Genomic DNA, 22772 nt, shown 5'->3' with positions numbered 1-22772 from the left:
GGGAGGGGCAGAGGGAGAGGGAGAAGCAGACTCCCCACTGAGCAGGGAGCCCCATGTGGGCCTCGATCCCAGGACCCCAGGATCATGACCTGAGCTGAAAGCAGATGCTTAACCGACTGAGCCACCCAAGCGCCCTTTCAGCTCACATTAACAAGGTGCTCTGAGAAGGTATCAGGCAACTGAAAGGCAGCAAGTTCCCTGTCCGTAGTGGTATTCAAGCAAGCAGAGGCGACCCCGGTCTGCAGTGTGGTGGGGTTGGACTAGATGTCCTCTAACATTCTACCCGGCCAGAGATTCCGTGCCTGTTAGTCGGTCGGACTCAGGGGAGGCCAGTGGACGGAGATTCCCAGAGGTTCAAGCTGGTCTTGATGGGCTGTGCTCCTGTCACTCACTACTCCAACAGGTGCCTCATTCTTCTGCTCATATTCTTAGGTCCCTAAGAACAATTGGCTCCAAGTTTTGCAGCCTAGGGCTTACGTGGACGGGCAGGAGAAAAGGAAAAATGCTTTGCCCAGGGCTTGGGGTTTTTCTCCCTCCTCCTGTTGAGTCTGCCCATGGAAAATGTTTCTTGCTAGTTTTTTTTTCCAGTATTCATTCTCTTGCCCTCCCCACGTTTTGGCCAACACGTGGCTAAGCACCTAAAAACTATGTTTCCCAGACTCTCTCGTAGTTAGGTGTGGCCATGTAATTAAATTCTGACCAGATATAATGGATTCTACTTTTAGGTCATGGCCTTCAAAATGAATCGGTGTTGCTTTCCCTGGTTCCTTCCCCACTCCCTTTCCACAGGTTGAGATGCAGATGTGATGGCAGGTACCAAAGCAGCTAGTTTGGACCCCAAAGTGGAAGCCATGAGTTTTTTGTTTTTGTTTTTTTAAAGATTTATTTGAGAAAGGCAGGGGCAGAAGGAGAAAGAATCTCAAGCAGGCTGTGCACTGAGCACAGAGCCCGACGCAGGGCTCGATCTCACGACCCTGAGATCACAACCTGAGCTGACACCAAGAGTCAGACGCTCAACCGACTGAGCCACCCAAGTGCCCCGGAAGCCATGTTTTGAGGGTGGCAGAACATTGAGCTAAAAGCAGCTGGAATCCCTGACATGGTGAAGTTGTCATTTCGGCCCAAGAGTACTGACCCTTGGAGCTGTTATGTGACAGAGAACTTTCTATCCTGTTTCATTACAGTAGCCCAAACATGTATCTCAATCATTAGATCCTCTTATTTGCCCTACGTTCTTCTCAAACTCGGGTCCTAAGACTTATTATAGATACGAGGTAAGGATCTTCCTCCCCAGCTGACCTCCCAGAACCCCGTCCTGGCACCCCCCTTCGCAGAGGCACGCGCCCCATAGATGAGGACAGTGAGAATCCTTGAATTTGAGCCCTCAGTCATCTGGGGCAAGTCCCTTCATATTCTAAATCTTAGTTTTCTCCATTTTGCAGGTGGCACAATAAACACCATTCACTTCAAAAGGTGGTTTTTATGTATTTTTAGTTTTATTTTATTTGTAAGTAGGCTCCACACTGGGCGTGGCCCCAATGTGGGGCTTGAACTCACCACCCTGAGGGGGAGACCTGAGGGGAGATTAGAAGCTTACCTGACTGAGCCACCCAGGCGCCCCCAGAAGGTGGTTTTATATGCAAATGATATGATCAAGAAGATTGTTTATTCTCGAAATGGAGAGGAGCTGGGGAGGGAGCTTGTTTCCCAGGCAGCATGACAAAGAAACAGGAATTTCTCTTGCATTTCGTAAGAAACCGTGGAGACACGTTGGCCAAAACATACGTGCAGCAAATAAAACAAAAGAAAAGACGCTGGCCTCTACCTGCCCAGGCAGAATCAGATACACCCGCTCCCAGACGCACGAGCAAATTCGGACACTGACAAAACCGGTTCTCATTGCCTCGTGCAAACGCAGCCAGAAACACGGACACACAGCACTGCGCAGAGAGGGGACAGATCGGACACACAAGCTGCAGCTCTACTTTGTTTATTGTCCTTCCCACCCTTAGGGAGGTCCAGTTTCTTCGCTGTCTTTCTTTTTAGGGGGTACTTTTTGAGACTCTGCCTCTCCATTCCCTGCCTCTTGCTCCCTATCTTGTCCTTTTGCTGGGGCTGGGGGCACTTCCTTGGTGGCCCCTCGGAGCCTCAGTCAGGTAGGGTAAGTCCTGGGGGTGGGGTGGGGGGCAAGCAGGCCTGGGCCCTGCCCCCGGGGGCCGATTCTCCGATTCTCCGCGGTCTTGTTTCCATCGCTGTGTGGTGTCCGTGCTCTGGCCTCATCTGGGGCAAGGGAAGAGAAGAAACGGTTCTAATCCTGAGTTCTAACCCCGCCTCTCCTGGTCACTTGCTGTGTGTCTCCAGAAAAGGACCCTACCCTCTCTGGGCCTCTGTTTCCCTCCCTGTAAACCGAATTCCCTCCCATTGGAAAGGTTCGTGTTTCCCCCTTTGCTCTGGTCCCTAGGAAACTCAGAGTTGAATGTGTGTCTCATTTTATTCTATGTTGAGACAACGGTTCTTGGATCGCTTCTTCCCACCCAACCACACACATTCAGGCACGTCCTTCCAAGGCAGAGGGACCCCTGGGTCCCCTGACTCCTTACTTCCAGCTCCGCCTCAGGACCGTGCCCCTCGCCTTTTCCGCTCCGTGTTCTGGAGCTTGGTCACCAGCTTCCTCTCATGGCCGCCGGGGCTGGGCCGGTTGGTGTGGGCAGCAGCTTCTCTCTTGGTGCGACCTTTCCGGCCTCCGACTCCTGGGAACCAGGCAAGAGGCGGAGGTGAGGTGGACGGACGCAAGGTACATCCAAGGAGAGGCAGGGGGGCGGGGGGGGCGGGGTGGAAGGAGCATGGTTTGGGGGAGGCAGACTGGGGAGTGGGCCCCACATAGCTTTGGGGCAGTCATCATCCCTGTTGCCCCATCTGTGGAATAAGGGGCCCCCGATGGTCTCTTGATGCTCCCATATTCTAGGGGTGCATGAGGTCCAAGGGCTGAGCCGGACAGCACTCAGTGGGAGAGGGGTTCGAAGGGGTGACTTGAGGGGTCAAGGGAACAGGGGAGAGAATGGGTTGGGGGTGCAGAGGAGGCTGAGGAGGAATCCTAGCTGGGGGTGTGGGGGTAGAAGTGGAGGGACCAGAAAGGTGACGGGGCCAGACTTACCCAGGTAGGAATGAGCCAGGCTGTAGAGGTCGTATTCATCCAGGCTGGGGTCTTCGTCCTCTGGGCCTGGGGGCTGCCGGGCCGGGCTGGCTGCTCCTGGAAAGGTGGCCATCACAGCTGACTCTCTCTCTCTCTCTGTCTCTCTCTCGGTCGGCTTCGAAAGCTTTGTTTGTGTCTGGTTTCCCGACACCTCCCTGTTCACTGGCCCCAACTTATAAGGCCACGTGTCCTCCTCAGGCCCTGTCTGATGCAATCTGGCCCTTTCCCAGAACCCGACCCAGTAAACAGCAATCACGAGAGGGGGACAGAGTGGCCCTGTGAGTCCCAGCCCCTTCCCCTTGCCTCCTCCCTCTCACTGGGGCTCGCCCAGCTGGGTATTTTTCCACAGAGGAGATCCCCGCCCCTCAGGGAGGAGGAGGAGGAGAGAGGCTGAGTCTGGGCGTAAACAGTCCTTGGGATCATGGCCAGTGGGGATCCGAGGGCCTCACCTGGCCCACTCCTTCCTGTCCGTCCCCTGCCCCCCGCCACACAGCTGACCCCCACCCCAATTCTGGCTCAGACTCAGGACCCTGGTGGCAGATTGTGGCGTGAAGAACACACACGAACTAGGCCGGTGGTTCTCACCCCTAACACACCCAACACCCCTTTTCGATAAGAAACATCTGGAAAGCCCCCTTAATATCCTGAGCTGTGGGGGGAGCGGGTCCCTAGGTAGTTTCCCTCACCGGAGAGGGAGGCTAGCAGAGTACGTTAAGAGTGCGGATTCTGGAGCCGGCTGCCCTGGCTTCAAACCTTTGCTCTCCTACTTCCTGGGTGCCCCCGGACAAGTTACCTTCCCTCTCTGGGCCCCGGTTTTCTCTTCCGTAAAAAACGAGGATGATGATAACTGCCTCGACCTCCCAGAGTTGGTCAGAGAATCGAGTGAGACACCACAGGCAAGGACACTTGCGAAGGTGCCTGGTACCCTGTAAGCTGCATGACGGGAAGTAATCCACATACTTTCCAAACAGCTCGATAATGCCGCCCTATGAGGTAAAGGAGACGCAAAGGGAAATCATTTTTTTTTCTTTGAAGATTTTTTTATGTATTCATTAGAGCATGAGCGGGGGGGGGGGGGAGGGAGAGGGAGAAGCAGATTCCCTGCTGAGCACAGACTCCCCCCCAACGTGTTGGGGGGGTGGACTCGATCCCAGGACCCTGAGACCATGACCTGAGCCGAAGGCAGACGCTTAACCCACGGAGCCACCCAGGTGCCCCAGGAAATTGATTTATAATGAAATAATGGCTTTCAAAATGTGGATATACTGGCGTAGAAGACATTATGCAGCAAACAGATATTTGTACCTATTTTATGAATTAAGGGAAGGGATTCGCACGAGAAGAGCATGGAGGTGGAATTTTCCACCGTCACCTGAAGGGATCTGCCCTATGTGGGTCCAGTGGACCCTGCCCACTCCTGCTTTCACCGAGGCTTATGTGCCGGCTCCCACGGTCCCCGGCAGGAAAGGAGGCAGACACAACCTTCCAGCTTATGTTTCTTTTAACCTCAGCGGTCTCCAGCACAATAGGACAGGCTGGGACCCGGCCAGGTGTTCATTCTCTGCTCCCGTTCCCACCCCCCCACCCCCGTTTCATCTCAACGTTACCTAATCGCACCTTCCCCCAAACCCTGTAATAACCCAGTCTCGTCCTTTGCTTCGCAAGAAGAGGTACTTCTGCTTGCGTTTCTCCCTGGCCTGAGCCAGAATTAAATTTAGTTTTTGTTTTTCAGGTTTGGTGGATTTGTGAGTTCTTGAACATCCAGGAAATGAAAGTGAGGTCACTCGAGTAAAACACGGTTTGGGATAATTACGTAAGGGCCAGGGGAAGGCCGCCCCAAAATGTGCTGCTTTTGCATATTGGTTATTTTAAATAAAAGTGACTTAAGAGACGGCCAGTGTGAAAATGACTCTCAGACCTTCCTCTGTCCCCCTGAAAGCAGGAGATACATTTCCCGGGTAAAAGGTCCCCTCCCTGTACCGAGAGGTAAAGAGACACCCTTATCACCAGAGATAAGACATTTAGAGCCAAGGGGCGTCTGGGTGGCACAGTGGTTAAGCGTCTGCCTTCGGCTCAGGGCGTGATCCCAGCGTTATGGGATCGAGCCCCACATCAGGCTCCTTCGCTGAGAGCCTGCTTCTTCCTCTCCCACTCCCCCTGCTTGTGTTCCCTCTCTCGCTGGCTGTCTCTATCTCTGCCGAATAAAATAAAATCTTTAAAAAAAAAAAGACATTTAGAGCCGAGAGGGTCATTATTTATTTATTTTTTTTTACTAATTTACCAAGTTTTCTGTCTCCTTTCAACTCCTCACAGTTTTATTGTCTCTTTGTCTAAAAGGATAAAAACTACCTGCCTTGGTCAATTCGTTAGGTCTCAGTTTCATGATGGGGCCTTCATGCGCACATAATAACACTTTGCTTTTTTTCTGTTGTCAATCTGTCTCATGTCAATTTAATTCTTAGTCCAGCTGGAAGATACTGAAGGCTAGGAGGAGAAGCTTTCCTTCCCACCAATAACAAACCCGATAAGGGAAAGAGGAAAGTAATCTTAAGCAAAGATAGCACACCCAGACAAATTAAGGTGGAGACCACAAGGAGATATGAGGATCTTTTTTTTCTTTTAAAGATTTTATTTATTTATTTGAGAGAGAGGGAGAGGGCCTGCGAGCATGGGGGAGCGTCAGAGGAAGAGGGAGAAGCAGGCTCCCCACTGACTAGGGAGCCCGACATGGGGCTCGATCCCAGAACCCTGAGATCATGACCTGAGCTGATGGCAGACGCTTAAGTGACCGAGCCACCCAGGTGCCCAAGATATGGGGTTCTTACAAGGTGGTAGTCTTCGTCACGACATAGGATGGGGTAGGTTCCAGGCTCAGGTCCTTGTAAATGAGTGTTTTCGCTTCATGAATGTCTAGCAGGACGCTCAAATGTTTGCAGGATGTGGGACAATTCTGCATGCGACTGTCCTCCTCAGCGTCTCTGTCACGGTGACTACTAAGAACACCCCCACAAATTCCCCATTACTAGCCGCGAGATCTTGGGCTCACTTCTGACTTTCGATCTGCTCATCTGGAAAGGGGAGATGGTGACAGCACTGCTAGGGGTGAGAGGGCTTGGTCGCAAGCCAGCACAGGGTGGACTGCTATATCCAGCAATCTTCAAAGAAGGGAAACCAAAGCTCAGAGAGATTTGCTCAAGGTCATGAGGCTGGTGAGTGGTGAAGAATCCCCCACCCCCACCCCCACCCCCGAGGTCTACCTGACCCCAGTTCCAGCCTAGCCTGGTTCTAAGCACAGCCGGCCAAACACTGGCAAAGGTTCGGCAACTGTGTGTGTGTGGAAACACATGTCAGGGATTCCTTCTTCCAGCCCGCCCTGCTTTGGACAAGGCTGGGTGCTAAGAATGCCCCATTTTACCCTATTACCCTTATTTTTTTAAAAAGATTTTTATTTATTTATCTGACAGAGAGAGAGCACAAGCCGGGGGCGTGGCAGGCAGAGGCAGAGGGAGAAGAAGTCTCCCACTGAGCAGGGAGCCCGGTGGGGGACTCGATCCCAGGACCCTGGGATCATGACCTGGCTGAAGGCAGACGCTTAGCCGACTGAGCCACCCAGGTGCCCTCCCCCCCATTACCTTCATTTTCTTGTACTTTCTCCATATTGTACATTCTGTCATCACTAATTTTTTTATTTTACTTCTCCATGATTTGGCCCCACAAGAATGCAGTGCTGGTTTGGTTTAGTTAGCGGTTAAAGAAGTAGGCTGTGCAGCCGGACCACCTGGGTCCAAAGCCTGGTTCTTGTACTTGTTAGTTTTGTGCCCTTAGACAAGTTATTTAGCCTCTCTGTGCCTCAGTTTCCTCATTTGCATGAGGAAATTAATAATAATACCTACCTGGTGAGATTGCTGTGAGGATTAAAAGGGCCAGTTCTTGTAAAGGCTCAGCACAGTGCCTAGAACAAAGTGGTCAATAAATGTCAACTCTTAGCGTTATCATCGCGAGGGCAGGAATTTTGTCTATCCTACTGTATCCCCCAGGCCTGGCACACAGTCAGTGCTCAATAAATGATCAGTTGAATTCATGAAGCTATTTTAAGATCAGTGGGTTTCTAAGCTTCCATGTGCTCTGCTCTGGGGGAACTGAGAGGTCCAATCCTAGTCCCATAGAAGACCGTAAAGGCACTAGGACCATCCTTCACGGAGCCAGAGAAGAACATCTCCCCGGCCTTGATCCTGCACTTGCTGGAAGAAGAAAGTTCAGATCCTGGCGTGGGGAGCAGGGCAGGCGTGGGGGGGGGGGAGAAGAGACTTTGGGGACCCCATGGCATGGACCTGAGAAGGTGACTCGGTGGGAAAAGGTGTATATGTATAATCAGCCACGAGGAAGTTTCTTTTCTTTCTACATATGACATTCCAGGAGATTTCCAGGCACACCTATTATAACCCAGTGTGATCAGCGTGAAGTAAACTCAGGGGGCTGGGGAGCTCTCAGGAGGGTACCCAACCCAACGGGGAGTAGGGATGGTGGGGATGGTGTGTGGGGGGGGAGAGAATCAGGGCAGTCTTCCTAGAGGCAGTGAAGCCTCAACAAGAGTGACTGACATGGATGCCTGGGTGGCTCCGATGGCTAAGCATCTGCCTTCGGCTCAGGTCATGATCCCCGGGGTCCTGGGATCGAGTCCTGCATCAGGCTCCTTGCTCAGAGGGGAGCCTGCTTCTCCCTCTGCCTGTCACTCCTCCTGCTTGTGCTCACTCTCTCTCTCTCTGATAAATAAATAAATATATAAATAAATAAATATCTTAGAAAAAAAAAAAGAGTGACTGAGAGAGACAGCAAAACACACCCAGCTCCACAAGTTAAACTCTCCAAGTCAGGAAAGCCTGGATAGCCCCGTGGAGATGCAAAAGTCCTCGGCTCAAAGGACCAGAGATTCCCAGGCCGAAGGCAGGGTATGCAATCAGGCTGGGCTGGTGGCATCACTGTGTACCAAGGAGATAAATAAAATCTTTAAAAAAAAAAAAGAAAGAGGGGCGCCTGAGTGGCGCAGTCGTTAAGCGTCTGCCTTCAGCTCAGGGCATGATCCCGGTGTTCTGGGATCGAGCCCCGCATCAGGCTCCTACGCTGGGAGCCTGCTTCTTCCTCTCCCATTCCCCCTGCTTGTGTTCCCTCTCTCGCTGGCTGTCTCTGTCAAAAAAATAAATAAAATCTTAAAAAAAAAAAAAAAGAAAAAGAAAGGAGAAAAGAAGGGTACGTGGCTCCTGCTTACACGTAGACATTAAGATTTTCCAAGCCCTGTAACTTACAATGCCTCTTTAGAGGCATAGTATAGACTTCTTTTTTTTTAATTCTTTAAATAATTTGATATTTAGGGTGATTTTTAAAAAGATTCAATTAATTAATTATTAGAGAGAGAAAGAGAGCGAGCGCACAAGCAGGGAGAGCAGCAGAGGGAGAGGGAGGAGTAGACTCCCCGCCTAGCAGGGAGCCCAATGCGGGACTCATCCCAGGACCCTGGGATCATGACCTGAGCGGATGGCAGACAGACGCATAACTGACTGAGCCACCCAGGCACCCCAAGTGGCATAGTATAGACTTCTAGTTAAGCTAAAATTTTTATATCAATTGGGTCATGTCACGGAGCTCAGTGGCAGGAGGGGAGCAATGTCAGCAGTCTGACGCTCTAGTGTGAGCCATCTCACACATCTCACATCTTTGGTCTCTAATTGACCAAAATCATCTACTTTTTATTATCACCATAATTCGCAACAACTTCAGTAGTACAATATGCCTCCCTTGCCCCTCGGTACCTGGTATGCACCCACACACGCATGAAGAACAGAACCAGGTGGATTTCAGAAATAACTGAAGCAACCATATTAGCCACCTACTCAGCTCACGTTACTGTATATTCTCCGTTCAATTTCACTTTGTAAACCCAGCTTGAGTAGTAAAAAATACATACGTAACAGCAATGTTTATCTTCGTAAAATGATGATATTTACCTCCAGTGAAGAGTCTTGTCTCTTCAAGTCTCAAATCCGTTTCTCACTGGGACCGTGGTGTCTGATGTCCAATGCTGTCCCTTCTGTGTTCACAGGCTCACCTTCTCTGCTGGGCAGTCTGCCATGTTCTGGGTGCAATAAACACACAGAGGTCTTTAATGTCCAGCTGTCTGTTCAAATAACCAGGTGGATGGGGCACCTGGGTGGCTCAGTCGGTGAAGCATCTGCCTTCGGCTCAGGTCATGATCGCAGGGTCTTGGGATTGAGCCCTGAATGGGGGGAAAAAGAATCCACACTCAGCGGGGAGTCTGCTTCTTCCTCTCCCCCTGCCCCTCCCCCTGATTGTGTTCTCTCTCTTTCACAAATAAATGAATAAAATCTTAAAAAAAAAAAAAACCCATGTGGACAATATCACCTTGTAATTTCTGGTAAGTGTTTCTTGGATAGGACCACAATCCTCGATTGTATGGATCCCAGTCCAGGTTTTATGTGATTTAGCTGACTCTGTCTAACCACTCCTGGATGGTGAGCTGCTCCTGGGACCCCCTCTAGAAGTACTGGTCTTCGAAAGTGGCATCCTGCCTGAGGAACGTCAAGAGAATCCTGGGGGTCCCTCAAAGCGATCTCTGAGTACTTGCTTCGTGGCCTGGTCAATCTGATACATCATTCCACACTAAGGGAGGAAACTCTATCCAAATAATATATTCAAATAGTAAAGACCATCATCTTGCAGTTTGAGTGGGTGGTGGAGGGTAGGGAATGGCTGTAGAGCTCCGGGCTCGTCAGGGGCAGGATCTGGTGCCCCTTGCACCAACCGCCCCCTTCCCTGGAGCCCTACTGTTGGTGGTCCCAGGTCCCAGGGGTTCCTGCGACTTGAGAAGCTGCTGCCACCCACGGAGCACGAGCCCCAGGCCAATCTTTCTAAGCAAAATTACTGTATTGTAGTTATTGCAATAAAAAGGGAGGGGAGACTAGGGGATGGAATGTGTACCACACTCTCCAGAGTGGTCCTACCCTAGACTGGCATTATGGAAAATGTATACTTTCTCCATTACAGATTCTAGATCTCGGCAATGTGTGGCTTCCTACAGTGTAGACCTATTTTAGAAGCGAGGGGGATTAAAGCAATTTTTTAAGAGTTAATGTATTGTATCCCCTTCCTCCCTTGGGTTCCAGGCACACAATGCCACCTTCTGGTCATGCTGTGGCTTCTTTTTATGCGTTGGGGACGAAAAGCAGTAAGCGTGGACAACTTGCTCCGCCTGTCTCCCATGGGAGGTCAGATCCGACTGACCAGCCTGTCACCAAACCAAATGAGACCTGGTTCCCCCAGCGCTCAGCAAGCCAGTGAAAACTGACACCGAGCTTCCGCAGTGAAGGATATCAGGCGATTTATCGATTTATCGGTGTGGTGCCATTCAGGGAGCTAATGCTCCAAGTCCCAGACCCATGATGGCTTACAAGCGAGGGTTTCTAAGGGCAAAATTGGGGGTGGGGGGTGCGGGGTGGGGGGAGGGTCTTCTGAGAAGGTGGATGCTGTGGATCGGAGGCCCATGAAGTCATGTTAACGCATGGGGCTTAATTGCTTCTGTGCTGCTTTGTCTGGTCCCAGGAAGGTCTGTTTGTCCCATCTTTTGAAAGGCTTGGAATCTGAAACATATCTTTGTTCTTTATGTTGGAGATTTCATGAGGTGCATCTGGTCCTCACGTGCTCCGGATCGTGCCCATGCCCGTATGTGCTCAGACTACTTGTATGTGCATAAGCTAGTTGGGTTGAATTCCTTCACGTTCCTTTGAATGGTAAGCCAGCATTCCTGTCTCTTGGGTGCCTGGGGATGATACGACCTCTAGTTAGTTCTATCATCAGAACCAGCAAGATGGATGTGGGCTTCAAGCCTTTTTTTGTTTTGTTCAAGTGGGTGATGGGTAGGCATGAACAGGGACAAGGTGAGAGAGGGGTAGCTGGCTTTCATAGAAGGTGCCTGAAGTCCCTTTGTAAAAAACCAGTTCTGAGTGGGGGAGAAAGCAAAGAGAGGGGAGAGATGTGAGCATTGCCCTCAGCAGTGGAACTCTGTGAAGAGAGGGATTTGTTAAAGGATTGTTAGGGAGTCATGCTATGTAACTCCCTCTGCGTGTCCTCGAGAGACCTTCAGTCACGAGCCCTGTGACTTCAAGGCTTTTTAGAAAGGATTTCAGATGTGCTGCTCTGATGCAATGAGACTAAAGGATAGACCAGAAGGGCCCAGTCTTCTTTGCCTCTGTGGCTTTCTTACAGAAAGGGACTCTGCTGCCCAAGCAAAGGGAGTGTTCTGGTCAGCACCACAATTCTAAATCTCCCCATATAACTTAGTGGGTTCTGGTTTACACATCAGTCTCTTGTGAGTTGCATCAGTGTGAGTCTACCCTGAGAGGTTGCTAGCGACATGGAATTTCTGGTTCTGCAGAGCTGAGGACCAAATTCTACAGCAGTCACCCCCACCAAGCTGCTGCCCCCCTCAATGGCCCTTCCTAAGCAGACAGAACACCTTCATTATCTCTTTGATCCAACAAATATTTTTGTTATGTGCCAGGCACATGTGCTAAAGATACAGTGATGAACATAAAGAGGTATGAGGCCAGCCTTCATGGAGGTTATAACGTGAGGGGTGAGAGGTAGGACAGACATAAATTTTGGCATAAACAAATGTAAAATCATGACATTGTGTTACCGTCACAATTACAGGAGGTCCACACGGTGTTCTTGAGGGATCATGACCCAGGGATGTGACCCAGTCAGGGAGATCTGAAGATGAGTAGGAGACTTGGAAGTAAACAGGGGAGGGAAATGTGCTCCACAAAGCCTTTGCAGAGAAGGGGGAGGACCACGGCACTTATGGAAGACCTGAAGAAGAGGCTGGAGGGGAGAAGGAGGTGGAGAGGGTGGGGAGAGGAGGCGGTGGGGCCAGGTGATAGAGGTGCCAGCTCATGCACACCTTTGCTTTTTAAGAAGAGTGCTCCTGGGGTGCCGGGGCGGGGGGGTGCGGCTCAGTCCCTCAAATGTCTGCCTTCGACTCAGGTCATGATCCCTGAGCCCCGCAAGGGGAATCGCCACTCAGCTGGGAGTCTGCTTCTCCCTCTCCCTCTGCCCTTCCCCTGTTCATGCCCCCTCTCTCTCAAATAAATAAGTAGAATCTTAAAAAAGGAAGAGAAAAGGGAAGGGGGGGAAGAAGAATGCTCTGGACAAATGGGGGAGGGCAGACAATTCAAGGGGCTATACTCAGTCTTACTGAGTATGCTCAGAGAAATTACACTTTCCAGAAAAATCCTCACACTGGCCACAAGAGGACATGCATGAGGCTGTTCACTTCAGCCAGTAGTTGGAGGCAAGTTAGATGTCCATCACCATGGGTCCAGATAACCACAGTGTGAGTGTCCATTATGAAATATTGCACAGTTATTCTAAGTAACAGGCACACACAGCAACAAGGATAATTCTTAAAAGCATAGTGCTGAGTGGGGAAAAATAAGAAACTGAATGAGCTTAACAGCACAATATCATTTAGGTGAATTAAAAATACATGCAAACTAGACAACATGCATGTTTGACAAAGACACTCTTACACACACCGGGGAAGGGAGGAGGAGTACCGAAAAGAGATAAAGGCCATAAACAGATAAAACAAGAGAGAGGGGAGACAGAGCCCAATGATTATAGTCTGTCGTGAAGCAAGCAATGAGTAGCCCAACCTCTACATCTGGAAATAAACAATGAACAAGTCTTGCAGTTGTTCAGGCAAGTGTCAAGGCCCCTTAAACTATGGCACATGTGGTGGAGATGAAAAATGGATGGAATATGTGAAATGAATGAAACACAGAAAGCATATGTAACAGTGCCAGGTACACAGTAAGTGGCCAACAAGTGTGAGCTGTTATTATCTATTATTTCACCAACCAACGTGGAATTTCTTGGTCAGCGCTAGGAAATTTAGCGATAGGTCCCTTCCATTCATTCCCCGTAGGAGGGTGACCTTGCCTAAAGCAATGCATTCTTGACTGATAATACCCTTTTCTCCACTATAAACCTTTCCTTTTCTTCAGCTTGGTGGAACTCCTTTCTCCTTGTCAGATGGGATGCTGCCTGATCCATGAATCTTAAATAAACCCAATTTCACCTTTTCAGTTACTCAGTTGAATCTTTGTTGTTTAACAGTAGAAACATCAAAGATTACAGATAAATTCAAACAAACAGTTGTGAGCCCCAAATCTCTCGGGAGGAGTAACTAAGGTCCATAGCTGACATTCTGGAGAAATAGCTCCTGAGACCTCTACAAATGCAAAATTTGTGAAATCCTTGCCAGATAAGCTTCTTAAAATGCAGGGTGTAGGGCTGTGACTGGATAGACGGTCATTGCCATTCATTGAGATAGAGACCTCAAAAAGAAAAACAAACTTGATGGCAAAAAATGATGTGTTAATTTGGGGCTGAAATAGTTTGTGTTGAAGTCTGAGATTCTTCTAAGTGCATACAAAAATATTGAGGGCCTATGGTGTGCCCTCACAGGTACCAGGAGTGCTAGGTATTGGGGATACAAAGGTGAACAAAACAGATGGTTCTAACCTTACTGAGCTGGCAAGTGTATCAAATAAAGTATATACAATGTAATTCTAAACTTTGGTAGGGGTTATGTAAGAAATTATAAGATACTAGGATGTAAACTAATGTAGTTTAATATTTACTCATGTCCTTAATACGTTCCTGGGAACGTAAAAGTGCCATTTCTGGGTCTACGGATCTGCTTGTTTTATTTAAACATTAAAAAAAATAGACGTTATCGTTTTGGAGCAGTTTGAGGTTTAAAAAATTATTTTGATTATTTTACAGAGGCTTGGGGGAATGAGAAAGGATACTGAAACACAAGGGCTCTAGTTTGTTAAAATGTTCAGCGGGCGAGTCGGGCATAGCATTATAAGGTAAAAAACTACATATCCCAAGGAGCAGCGCGGCACGTCACAGAGGCAGGACGGCGCATGCGTGGAGGGGGTTCGCGCTACGACTGGCTCATAAAAGGAAAAAAGCGTGTGTGGTTCTCGACGTGCCGCGAATCTTCGAACGTAAGCGCGTTTTGATCTTCAGGCTTTGAAAAGCATTCGAGGGACGCGCCCGCGCCTGCCGTCGTAATTTCCAGCGCGACGTGCCTCTTCCGCCCCGTGGCTTGGCAGGTGGGGATGGGTCGCGGTGTGGGGCCCCCGGGGAATGGCGGGAGTGGAGGGCCAGGGTCCCTCCCGGTTGGTCCCCATTCCCGGGCCTCCCTGAGGCGGCTCTCTAGGGGCGGTGCGCACGCGCCCTGGGCGGGGAGAGGCGGAGCTTGGGGAGGGAGGGCCCGCGCCGGCGGTCTTTGGGATTTGCGCGTGCGCTGGCCGGCTAGGCGAGGAGGGGAAGCGGGCGTGCGCCGTGCGGGGCGCGGAGGCGGCGGAGGCGGCGGAGGCGGGGTGCTCAACTCAGGTGCGAGAAGACAGTGCCTGAGGATGAGCCCCTGTTAACGAGATAACTTTACTTGCCCTCCAGAGACTTCCAGTTGCCGCCCCATCTTTCTGCGCCCGCTTGCAGCGTGAGGTTTCAGCCTCTAGCTGGCGCCTCATCTCCAGGTCTCTGAACCCGCCCCAGTCTAGGCCCTCGCCACTCCGCTGAAATAGCACTTTGTAGAAGCTACCTGTGATCTCTCGGTCGCCAAATTCAGTGTTAAGTTCGTTCTCACTCCTGTAGCAGTGGTCGATGCGGCCATCACTGCCCTTCCTTGAAGCACGTTCTTCATTTGATTTGTGGAACCTTCTCTTTTTTAGCCTCAGCTGTAGCTCTCCCCTCTGCTGATTTCTTGTTCTTTATCTTTAATGGTTGTACTGCCCCAAGACCTCATCCTAATCCCTTCTCTGAGTCCACTTCCTAGGAGCTATCCATTTCAAGACTTGAAGTACGAATACCGTCTATTGTATTCTCCAATTTTGATCTTCAATCCAGTGCTCTGCCTTGAACTCCAGATTCTTATATTCACCTCTCTAATGACATCTCTTAAAATGTCAAATCGGCATCTCACACATGTCCAGTACTGAAATTTTGAGTTTTACCCCTCACATACCTTTACCTTCCCCAGTCTTCCCATTCTTTTAGTTGCTCAGGCTAAACACTGGCTTTTGTGCCCCGACCCTTTCCTTCTCCAGTGTATTAGTGCGATATTTGCCCTTGAGGCTTTGAAGTTTCACTACTGGCACTTATTCTCTCAAAGAGATATTCTCCCAAAGAGATATTCTCTTTGGCACTTAGTCCTTTTTGCCTGGGAATTTGTGTTTTCAGTTCTTCAATATTGCCTGTCATTGTTTATTCAAATTTATCCGTGTATCTGTTGTGTTCTCTGTGTCCCTTTTAAAGTGTTTACTTCACCGACCTTAAGTATATGGAACTATTTGTTTAATGTCTGTGTTCCTTTCTGGACTGGATTTCGTAAGCAAGGCAGGGACGCTTTGTCTCATTCACTACTGTATATTTCTCATGCCTGGCACAGAGTAGGTATTTGACAAATATTATTGAGTGAATGAATTTATAGAGAAGTACCTCTTCTCCATAGATGGGGAGTAGATTGTCCCTCTTAGAGTATAATAGCAACTAATTGGGGTGCCTGGGTGGCTCGGTTGGTTAAGCGTCCGACTCTTGATCTCAGCTCAGGTCTTAATCTTTTTTTTTTTTTTTTAAGATTTTATTTATTTATTTGACAGAGAGAGAGACAGAGAGAGAGGGAACACAAGCAGGGGGAGTGGGAGAGGAAGAAGCCGGCTCCCAGCGGAGGAGCCTGATGCGGGGCTCGATCCCAGGACTCTGGGATCACACCCTGAGCCGAAGGCAGCCGCTTAACGACTGAGCCACCCAGGTGCCCCTCAGGTCTTAATCTTGGAGTCGTAAGTTCGGGCCCCAAGTCAGGCCTGTCATTGGGCTCTATGCTGGGCATGGAGCTTACTCAAAAAAAAAAAAAAGGCAACTCATTTTTTTTTTGTGGCGTTGGAGAAAAGGTATTGACTAGCCAAGCTTCAGAATGGTTGAAAGACGATTTTAAGAGATTTTCACGATTCAGTTTGGTTCAGTAATCTATTCTGAAGACTTAATAGGTGCCAGGCCCTATGCTAGTTGCTGGGAGCGTAAAGACGAATACAGCTGCATGTCAGTCTTCTAAGAGCTCATGGTCTGCAGGAGAGACAAGTAAGTGAGACAGTCTCTCAGCATCTGTGTGACAAGTCCAAGAACGGTGCGAGAAGTTTGCGCACTGTCCTTTGGAAGTTTTGACTGCCGTTGGCCTCAGGGCAGATGAGTGGGGCCTGGGGCAGCCAGATCCCTCTGCCATTCTTTTCTGGCTGCGAGCAGCTTTGTTCTTTTACACCAGTATGCCATGCAAATGTGACCGTAAGTATTCTGTTCTGCGTGTGCCGTGGTGTGAAGAAGGTCGGCAAGTGCTGCTGTGGAAGTGTTAACTTTGCTACCAGTTGATTTGGACCCTGAAAGATGGGCACATTCGAGACCCAGAGAGAAGTGGGGGAAGGACCAAGGGGCATGTCAGGCAGGCCTGACGGAAGCACAGAAGTGCGTGCTTGCTTGGGATGCGGGCCCTGGAATTGCTCACTCTGGCTACTGTGTGCCAGTGCTCTTCGAGAAGGGCTGGCTGTCCGGGATCTGAAGCAGTGCCTTGAAAGTGTTTTGTAAGAGCGCCTGGCTGGCTCCGTCAGAGGAGCATGCGCCTCTTGGTCTTGGGGTCAAGAGTTCAAGCCCCATGTTGGGTACAGAGATTGCTTAAATAAATAAACTTAAAAAAAAAAAAATCTAAAACAGAAAGTGCTTTGTAAACCACAGTGTGTGTTTTATAAATACCTGGCCCAACCGTGAGACACCCTGTTCTCAGTGGGTAGGTCCATCAGCCTCCATAGTTTCAGTGACCCCCAACTTTCTAGAGCTGGAAACGGGGACATGCAGTAAGTCACAGGCCTTTTTAACCTCATTTCTAAATTTGTATACAGGCGGTCTTACAAAGATTTTATTTATTTATTTATTTATTTATTTATTTTTACCAACCAATATGGAACCTTGATTTTTAACGTAATTTCTGCACATCTGGAGTACGAGAGTAATCCTTTTACAAATGGAACCGATTGCTAGAATAAACGACGACAAAACCACACTGGTATTTCATGTGACTCCACTGGAGTGTAAGATTCAAATCCAGCCAAGAAGTTTGTTACAATCTCTTTCAGCTTAGCATCTGACTGTTCTGAGATCCTTTCATCAGTCCTTATATTGCCCAACAGGGCTTGGTGCTGGCTGACAACATGAGCCAGGCACGCAGGCTCAAACTCCGTGATCTTGCTGGGCTCCAATTTATCAAGACACCCTCTTAGACCCGCATAAATAACAGCCACTCGTTCTTCAGTAGCCGTGGGAGAACACTGTCCTTGCTTCGGCAGCTCGGTCGAACACCACGACTCAGGAGCTGTCGAGTGGCAGCATCAGGGTCAGAACCGAGCTGGGCAGAAGCAGCAACCTCGCCATACTAAGCCGATTAGAGCTTCGTGGTACCTGCCGTCTGCTTCATGGCCCGGTTTGGGCAGCAGATCCCACACGGGACACAGACAAACCAACGTTAACGTCAGGGCAGGTACCTTTGTAAAGCAATTCTGTTTCCAAAGCAATTCTGTTTCCCGGAAGATCTGTCCGTCAGTGATGGAAATGACATCTGTTGGAACATAAGCAGCACATCACCAGCTTGTGTTCCTATGACTGGTAAAGCAGTCAAGGAGCCACCACCGAAAGAATCGTTCACTTTGGCTGCTCTCTCTGGCAGACGGGAGTGTGGGTAGAACACTTCACCAGGATAGGCCTCGACCAGGGGGCCGGCGGAGCAGCAGAGACATCTGACGGTGAGCAACAGCCTGTTCGGATAAGTCTTCGTAGATGATCAAAGCATGTTTGCCATTCTATCTAACATATTCTCCCGTAGAACAGCCAGAATAAGGGGCCAGGTACGGAAGGTGAACAGAGGTGTCAGCTCCGAGAACAGGCTCTTCAAGTGTAGAGGGCTCTTCAGCGGCGCCAGTCTTCTGAAGACCAGTGTTAGAGGCATGGAAGTTCCTTGCAGCGGTGAAGGGTGATCCCAAAGCATTTTTGGGGACCAGCCCGGCCTGCCGAGGGAGGGGGAGGGCCATGGCTCGGCGACGCGCACGGAGAGCATCTTTGCAGCTTCTCCTCGGTGATTCCCCTGCAGCCGCAGCCTCCGGACTGACTGCCTTACAAAGATTTTAAATGAATCTTTGAAATGAAATGAATGAAAATGAATCTCCTATAGAATTTTGATGTATCATCTGCATTGGAAAAAAATATCCAATTTACGTCACTCCGGGGTTTGTGGTCTCTGTGTCTGTGGACTGGAAGCCAGTTTGTTGAACATTGAACCAGCAGGATTTGGATGTTGATCCTATGAGGGCTGTTCGAGCCTTAACATGTAGGTCGTAGCGTCACATCTGGATTTGAATCCCACTTCTACCCCTTATTACTTGCGTGACCTGGGTAAAGTCACTGATTTCTCCAACACTCCGGCTTCCACAGTGCGAAATGAAGAGTATAGCACTTACTCTGCGGGACCGTTAGGAGAGTTAGAGGGGGTCATCTACATAAAAGTGCCTAGCACATAGTAGGTATTCAGTAAGGACTGATTACCTTTATGTTTCTACCTCTTTATCAGATGCCATCATGAATCACCACCTTACTGGTGATACTTTGAGTATCAGTGATCTTAATAACCTAACAGTTGGTTGACGATTTCCAGTAGCTGAAATTGTTCTGCTTCTGTGATCTCTTTTGCTATTGAATAAGCCGAGCTGGTTACAAAGCTTGAAATTGGAAGGGAAAGCACAGATTTCAGAGTTTGCAGTTTTGCAACTACCTGTATTTCCCGAGTTACCGGGCATCGTTAAACTAGTCTGAACTTCAGTTTCCCCAGCTGTAAAGAGGGTGTGCTTATGGGGAGGCTGTAAGGTTTCAGTGAGAATCCCCTGTGTAAGCTTTGGTCTGGAAGCATGGTAGGTACTAGGGGAAAGAAATCAGCATCTCCTTAATTTTTTTCAAACCAATTGATGAATATCGATCGTTGGTGGTGGTGGCCAGATTGAGAGTATGGGATCTTAATGTAGGGTCTTAGATGCCTTCCTTCCCTTTGATTGAGAACAAAGCTCTTATTGTCTTAAGCCCTATAGGATTAATGTTAGAGGGGTTTAAGTTTAGGATGTTTGGATTTGTTTGTATGAGGCCTTGGCTTCTAGAGAGAGGGCTAGAGAGCAGGTTTGACTGGGTGGTTAGCAGTTAAAAGTCCTTTGTGCCTAGAATTACGTATTAGACGTCTCAGTTGCAGTTAACAAAAAGTGAACCCAAACTAGTCCAAGCAGAAAAGGAGTATCTGTTAGACTCTAACTGAAAAGGCCTGGGTATAGCAGCTTCAGGCACGGTTATATCCAGAAACCTATGTCACCAGGACTTTTTATGTCTTTCAGTGCTATTTCTCTCCATGTTGGCTTCTTTCTCAGGTAGGCAAAAGCCTCCATCAGTTTCAGGCTTCCCTGCTACTCTGTTCACAGCCAACTGAAAGAAGGTATGTCTTTGCAGATGGCTCCCAGCAAAAGATCTTAAGTTGATTTGGACCAGACTGGGTCACATACCTCTTCCTGAGCCAGTCATAGTGGTCAGGGAGAAGGGAACACTCACATCTTTGGAGCCAAGGCGAAGGACAGTCTCCCAAAGAGGAATTGGAGTGCTGTTACCAAAATGGAGAAAAGGTTATGGGCAGAATGCTCAGAGGTCGCTTCCTGTAGTGGTGGAGTAGCTCGTATCAGGCCAGCCCTCCCGCAAATAACAATTATAAACTGCGCGCCCACACGCACAAAACAAACAGGCAAAAAACACCCCTCTAGCTGGACTAAGTGGAGCAGGAGTGGATGCCCGGAAGAAAGGGGTGGCGCTGGTGAGTCTCCTGATTGTTGTTGTTGTTTTGTTTTTGTTTTTGTTTTTGTTTTTAAAGATTTTATTTATTCGACAGAGACAGAGACAGCCAGCGAGAGAGGGAACACAAGCAGGGGGAGTGGGAGAGGAAGAAGCAGGCTCATAGCAGAGGAGCCTGATGTGGGGCTCGATCCCACAACGCCAGGATCACGCCCTGAGCCGAAGGCAGACGCTTAACCGCTGTGCCACCCAGGCGCCCCCTGATTGTTGTTGTTAATGCCTCGTCACACGAGAGAGGCTCATCTTGGAAACAAGATAGCCACACAGGAGGAATTCCAATTTTTTTTTTATAGGTTTTATTTATTTATTTGACAGAGTGAGAGACAGCCAGCAAGAAAGGGAACACAAGCAGGGCGAGTGGGAGAGGAAGAAGCAGGCTCCCAGCGGAGCAGGGAGCCCGATGTGGGGCTCGATCCCAGGACCCTGGGATCACGCCCTGAGCCGAAGGCAGACCCTCAACAACTGAGGCACCCAGGTGCCCCCCAAATTCTTGATATAAAAGTCATTTAACCTAAGTGTCCCATCAGCTGGTGAATGCAAAAACAGAATGAGGTCTGTCCATACAATGGGCTATCAGTCAGCCGTTAAAGGAGTGAAATACTGACGCACGTACACTAGGGATGAACCTTGAAAATATTGTGCTCAGTGAAGGAAGCCAGTCTCCGCAGGCCGTATACTGTGTGATGCTGCGTTGTCAAGTGGCCAGAAAAGACAGATCCGCGAAGTCCAGATCGTAGAATGAACAGTTAGTTACCCGTGGCTGGGGGGAGGGAGGACTGGGGAGTGACTACAGATGGGTACCGGTTTTGGGAGGTCATGAAGATATTCTAAAATGAGGTAGTGGTGATGGTGGCACAGCCTTGTGACTGGACTAAAAAGCCACTGAATTGAATGTAAAGGAAGCCAAGTAAGCGCCTGGGGAGGTGCCCAACGTCGTCAGCCACCGGAGAAGTCTGGAGTAAAACCACGGTGGAAATCCGCTTCGCGCTAGCGAGAATGGCTAAACGCTTGTTTTAAATATAATGAAGATGACAACACTGTACATGGCAAGAGGTCGAGCAACTGGGGCTTCCGGTGAGAATCGTGATGGCATCAGCTGGGGCCCTTGGACTCTGATAACGGGCAGCGTGGGCTGGAAGCCACTTCCTCCCAGCTTGGAGCTCTGGCCTTTCCATCAGGTGTGGTTCCATGCCCGGTGCTTTGTTCCCAGAGGCTCTGGCACTGGGGGTGTTTCCTGGGGGCAATTCAAGTTCTCAACTGACTGGATCTGGAGCTAGTTTGTTGTAAAACTGTGAAGTGGGGTGGTTCTCCCAAGCCGGGCACCGCCCAGGAGCCAGGGCTCAGACAGGAGAGCGCTCCTCAGCGGCGTGGACTCCATGCGGCCCATCACGTCAGGCTTGCTCTCCCCCGGCTTGGGATGCATCAGTGTTTTCTTGTGCTTGGGCCTTTGACGGCTTCGCTCACTTTAGCATAGTCCCTGTTTTTTTCCCAACAGTTCCCTGACCCCCACTTCCAGACAAGGAGTGGGTAGCTCGTGTTCACTCAGCGTACACATTGTGCCAGGCACCGCCTGGACCTTCCTTATGTTGTGAATCCTCAAGTGGGTGCTCTGGTTTTACTCAGCCTCGGAAAAGGCTCAGGAGTTCCCCAAAGGTGCCTCTGTGGCCTCATGAGAACTTAGCAGCTGTCCTGTCCCTGTTCCCCTTCTTGGAATGCGCCGAAAGTACGCATGTCGGTTCATTTGTCTGCTGGCTATCTTGCAAGCGGCGTATTTCATTTCTTTGTATGAGTTTATACTGCTCTGAGAACTGGGTGTGCTGCCTCCTCCTGTGTTTCCCAGAGTACTTGCTGACAAACAGCTGCCAAGCCCTCCCTAGTTCAGGCTTCATTTTGGGTGCCAAGAGACGAAGATGAGTAAAACTCTGTTCTTGTACTTAAGGGGCTGGGAATGTGAGAAGTGAACTCCCACACAGATAGAAACCAGCTTTACAAGAGCATATGCCCACTGATCGCCGTTATATTGCTTGCGCAGGGAGTGGCACACAGAATGAAAATCATTTTAGGTGGCTGGCACTTGCTTTAATGGTTCTTTAATATTGTTATACTATTTTTTTTTCCTGTTAATTAAGAAAAAGTGGAAGGAGCGGTGTGGCCAGAGTGCCCTGGGGAGCCAGGGGAGTTCCTGACTGCTGCGTGGTTAAGGAGTGCCCCCCAGGAAGAGGGGGCATAGAGCAGAAAGAACATGCTGGCGTTTGTCTATTCGGTCCTGGGGGAAGGGGCATCCGGGTAGTGGAAGACCTTGACCGGCCACTTGCTGAGTTGGTGACCGAGTGGTTCCAGAGATGGCAGCGGTTTTTCATAAAATCATGAAGTGAGGTTTTCGCAGGCAGGGCGCTACCCCGCAGGCAAGGCGACCCTCCAGGGCGCCGTTACCCGTGTCAGCACTTCTCAGGATTTCACACTGGATAGAAACAAGGGGAGATGAAAGCCTTTGAAAAACCATCGGTAACCATTC

The 22772-nt window shown here is 49.5% G+C and overlaps 2 protein-coding genes and 1 pseudogene across 3 annotated transcripts in view; 1 reads left to right on the top strand and 2 right to left on the bottom strand.

The window, feature by feature from the left end:
- Nucleotides 1-1974: 1974 nt before the first annotated feature.
- On the bottom strand, nucleotides 1975-3449 carry NUPR1 (nuclear protein 1, transcriptional regulator). Its single transcript, XM_045785922.2, has 3 exons — nucleotides 3155-3449; nucleotides 2601-2750; nucleotides 1975-2280 (listed from the first exon to the last, which is right to left on the bottom strand). Exons 1-2 carry the CDS (start codon nucleotides 3264-3266, stop codon nucleotides 2614-2616), a joined length of 249 nt encoding a protein of 82 aa, XP_045641878.1. The 5' UTR covers nucleotides 3267-3449; the 3' UTR covers nucleotides 1975-2280; nucleotides 2601-2613.
- A 10806-nt stretch (nucleotides 3450-14255) lies between these two features.
- Nucleotides 14256-22772, top strand: part of SGF29 (SAGA complex associated factor 29) — a 28351-nt gene continuing 19834 nt past the window's right edge. The window contains exon 1 of one of the 2 annotated variants that reach the window (XM_045785926.2): nucleotides 14256-14394. The gene's annotated coding sequence lies outside the window, so the exon portion shown is untranslated. The remainder of the gene's footprint in view (nucleotides 14395-22772) is intronic. The other variant, XM_087869108.1, reaches the window with a different exon arrangement.
- LOC123784765 (ATP synthase F(1) complex subunit alpha, mitochondrial pseudogene) lies at nucleotides 17338-18411 on the bottom strand (annotated as a pseudogene).

The sequence above is a fragment of the Ursus americanus genome, chromosome 2 (genome assembly GCF_024610735.1).
Source record: "Ursus americanus isolate L20-20 chromosome 2, mUrsAme1.1.p, whole genome shotgun sequence".
NCBI classification, from domain to species: domain Eukaryota; kingdom Metazoa; phylum Chordata; class Mammalia; order Carnivora; family Ursidae; genus Ursus; species Ursus americanus.
Note: the sequence above shows the minus strand (reverse complement) of the source record. Positions and strands in the feature narration are given on the sequence as shown.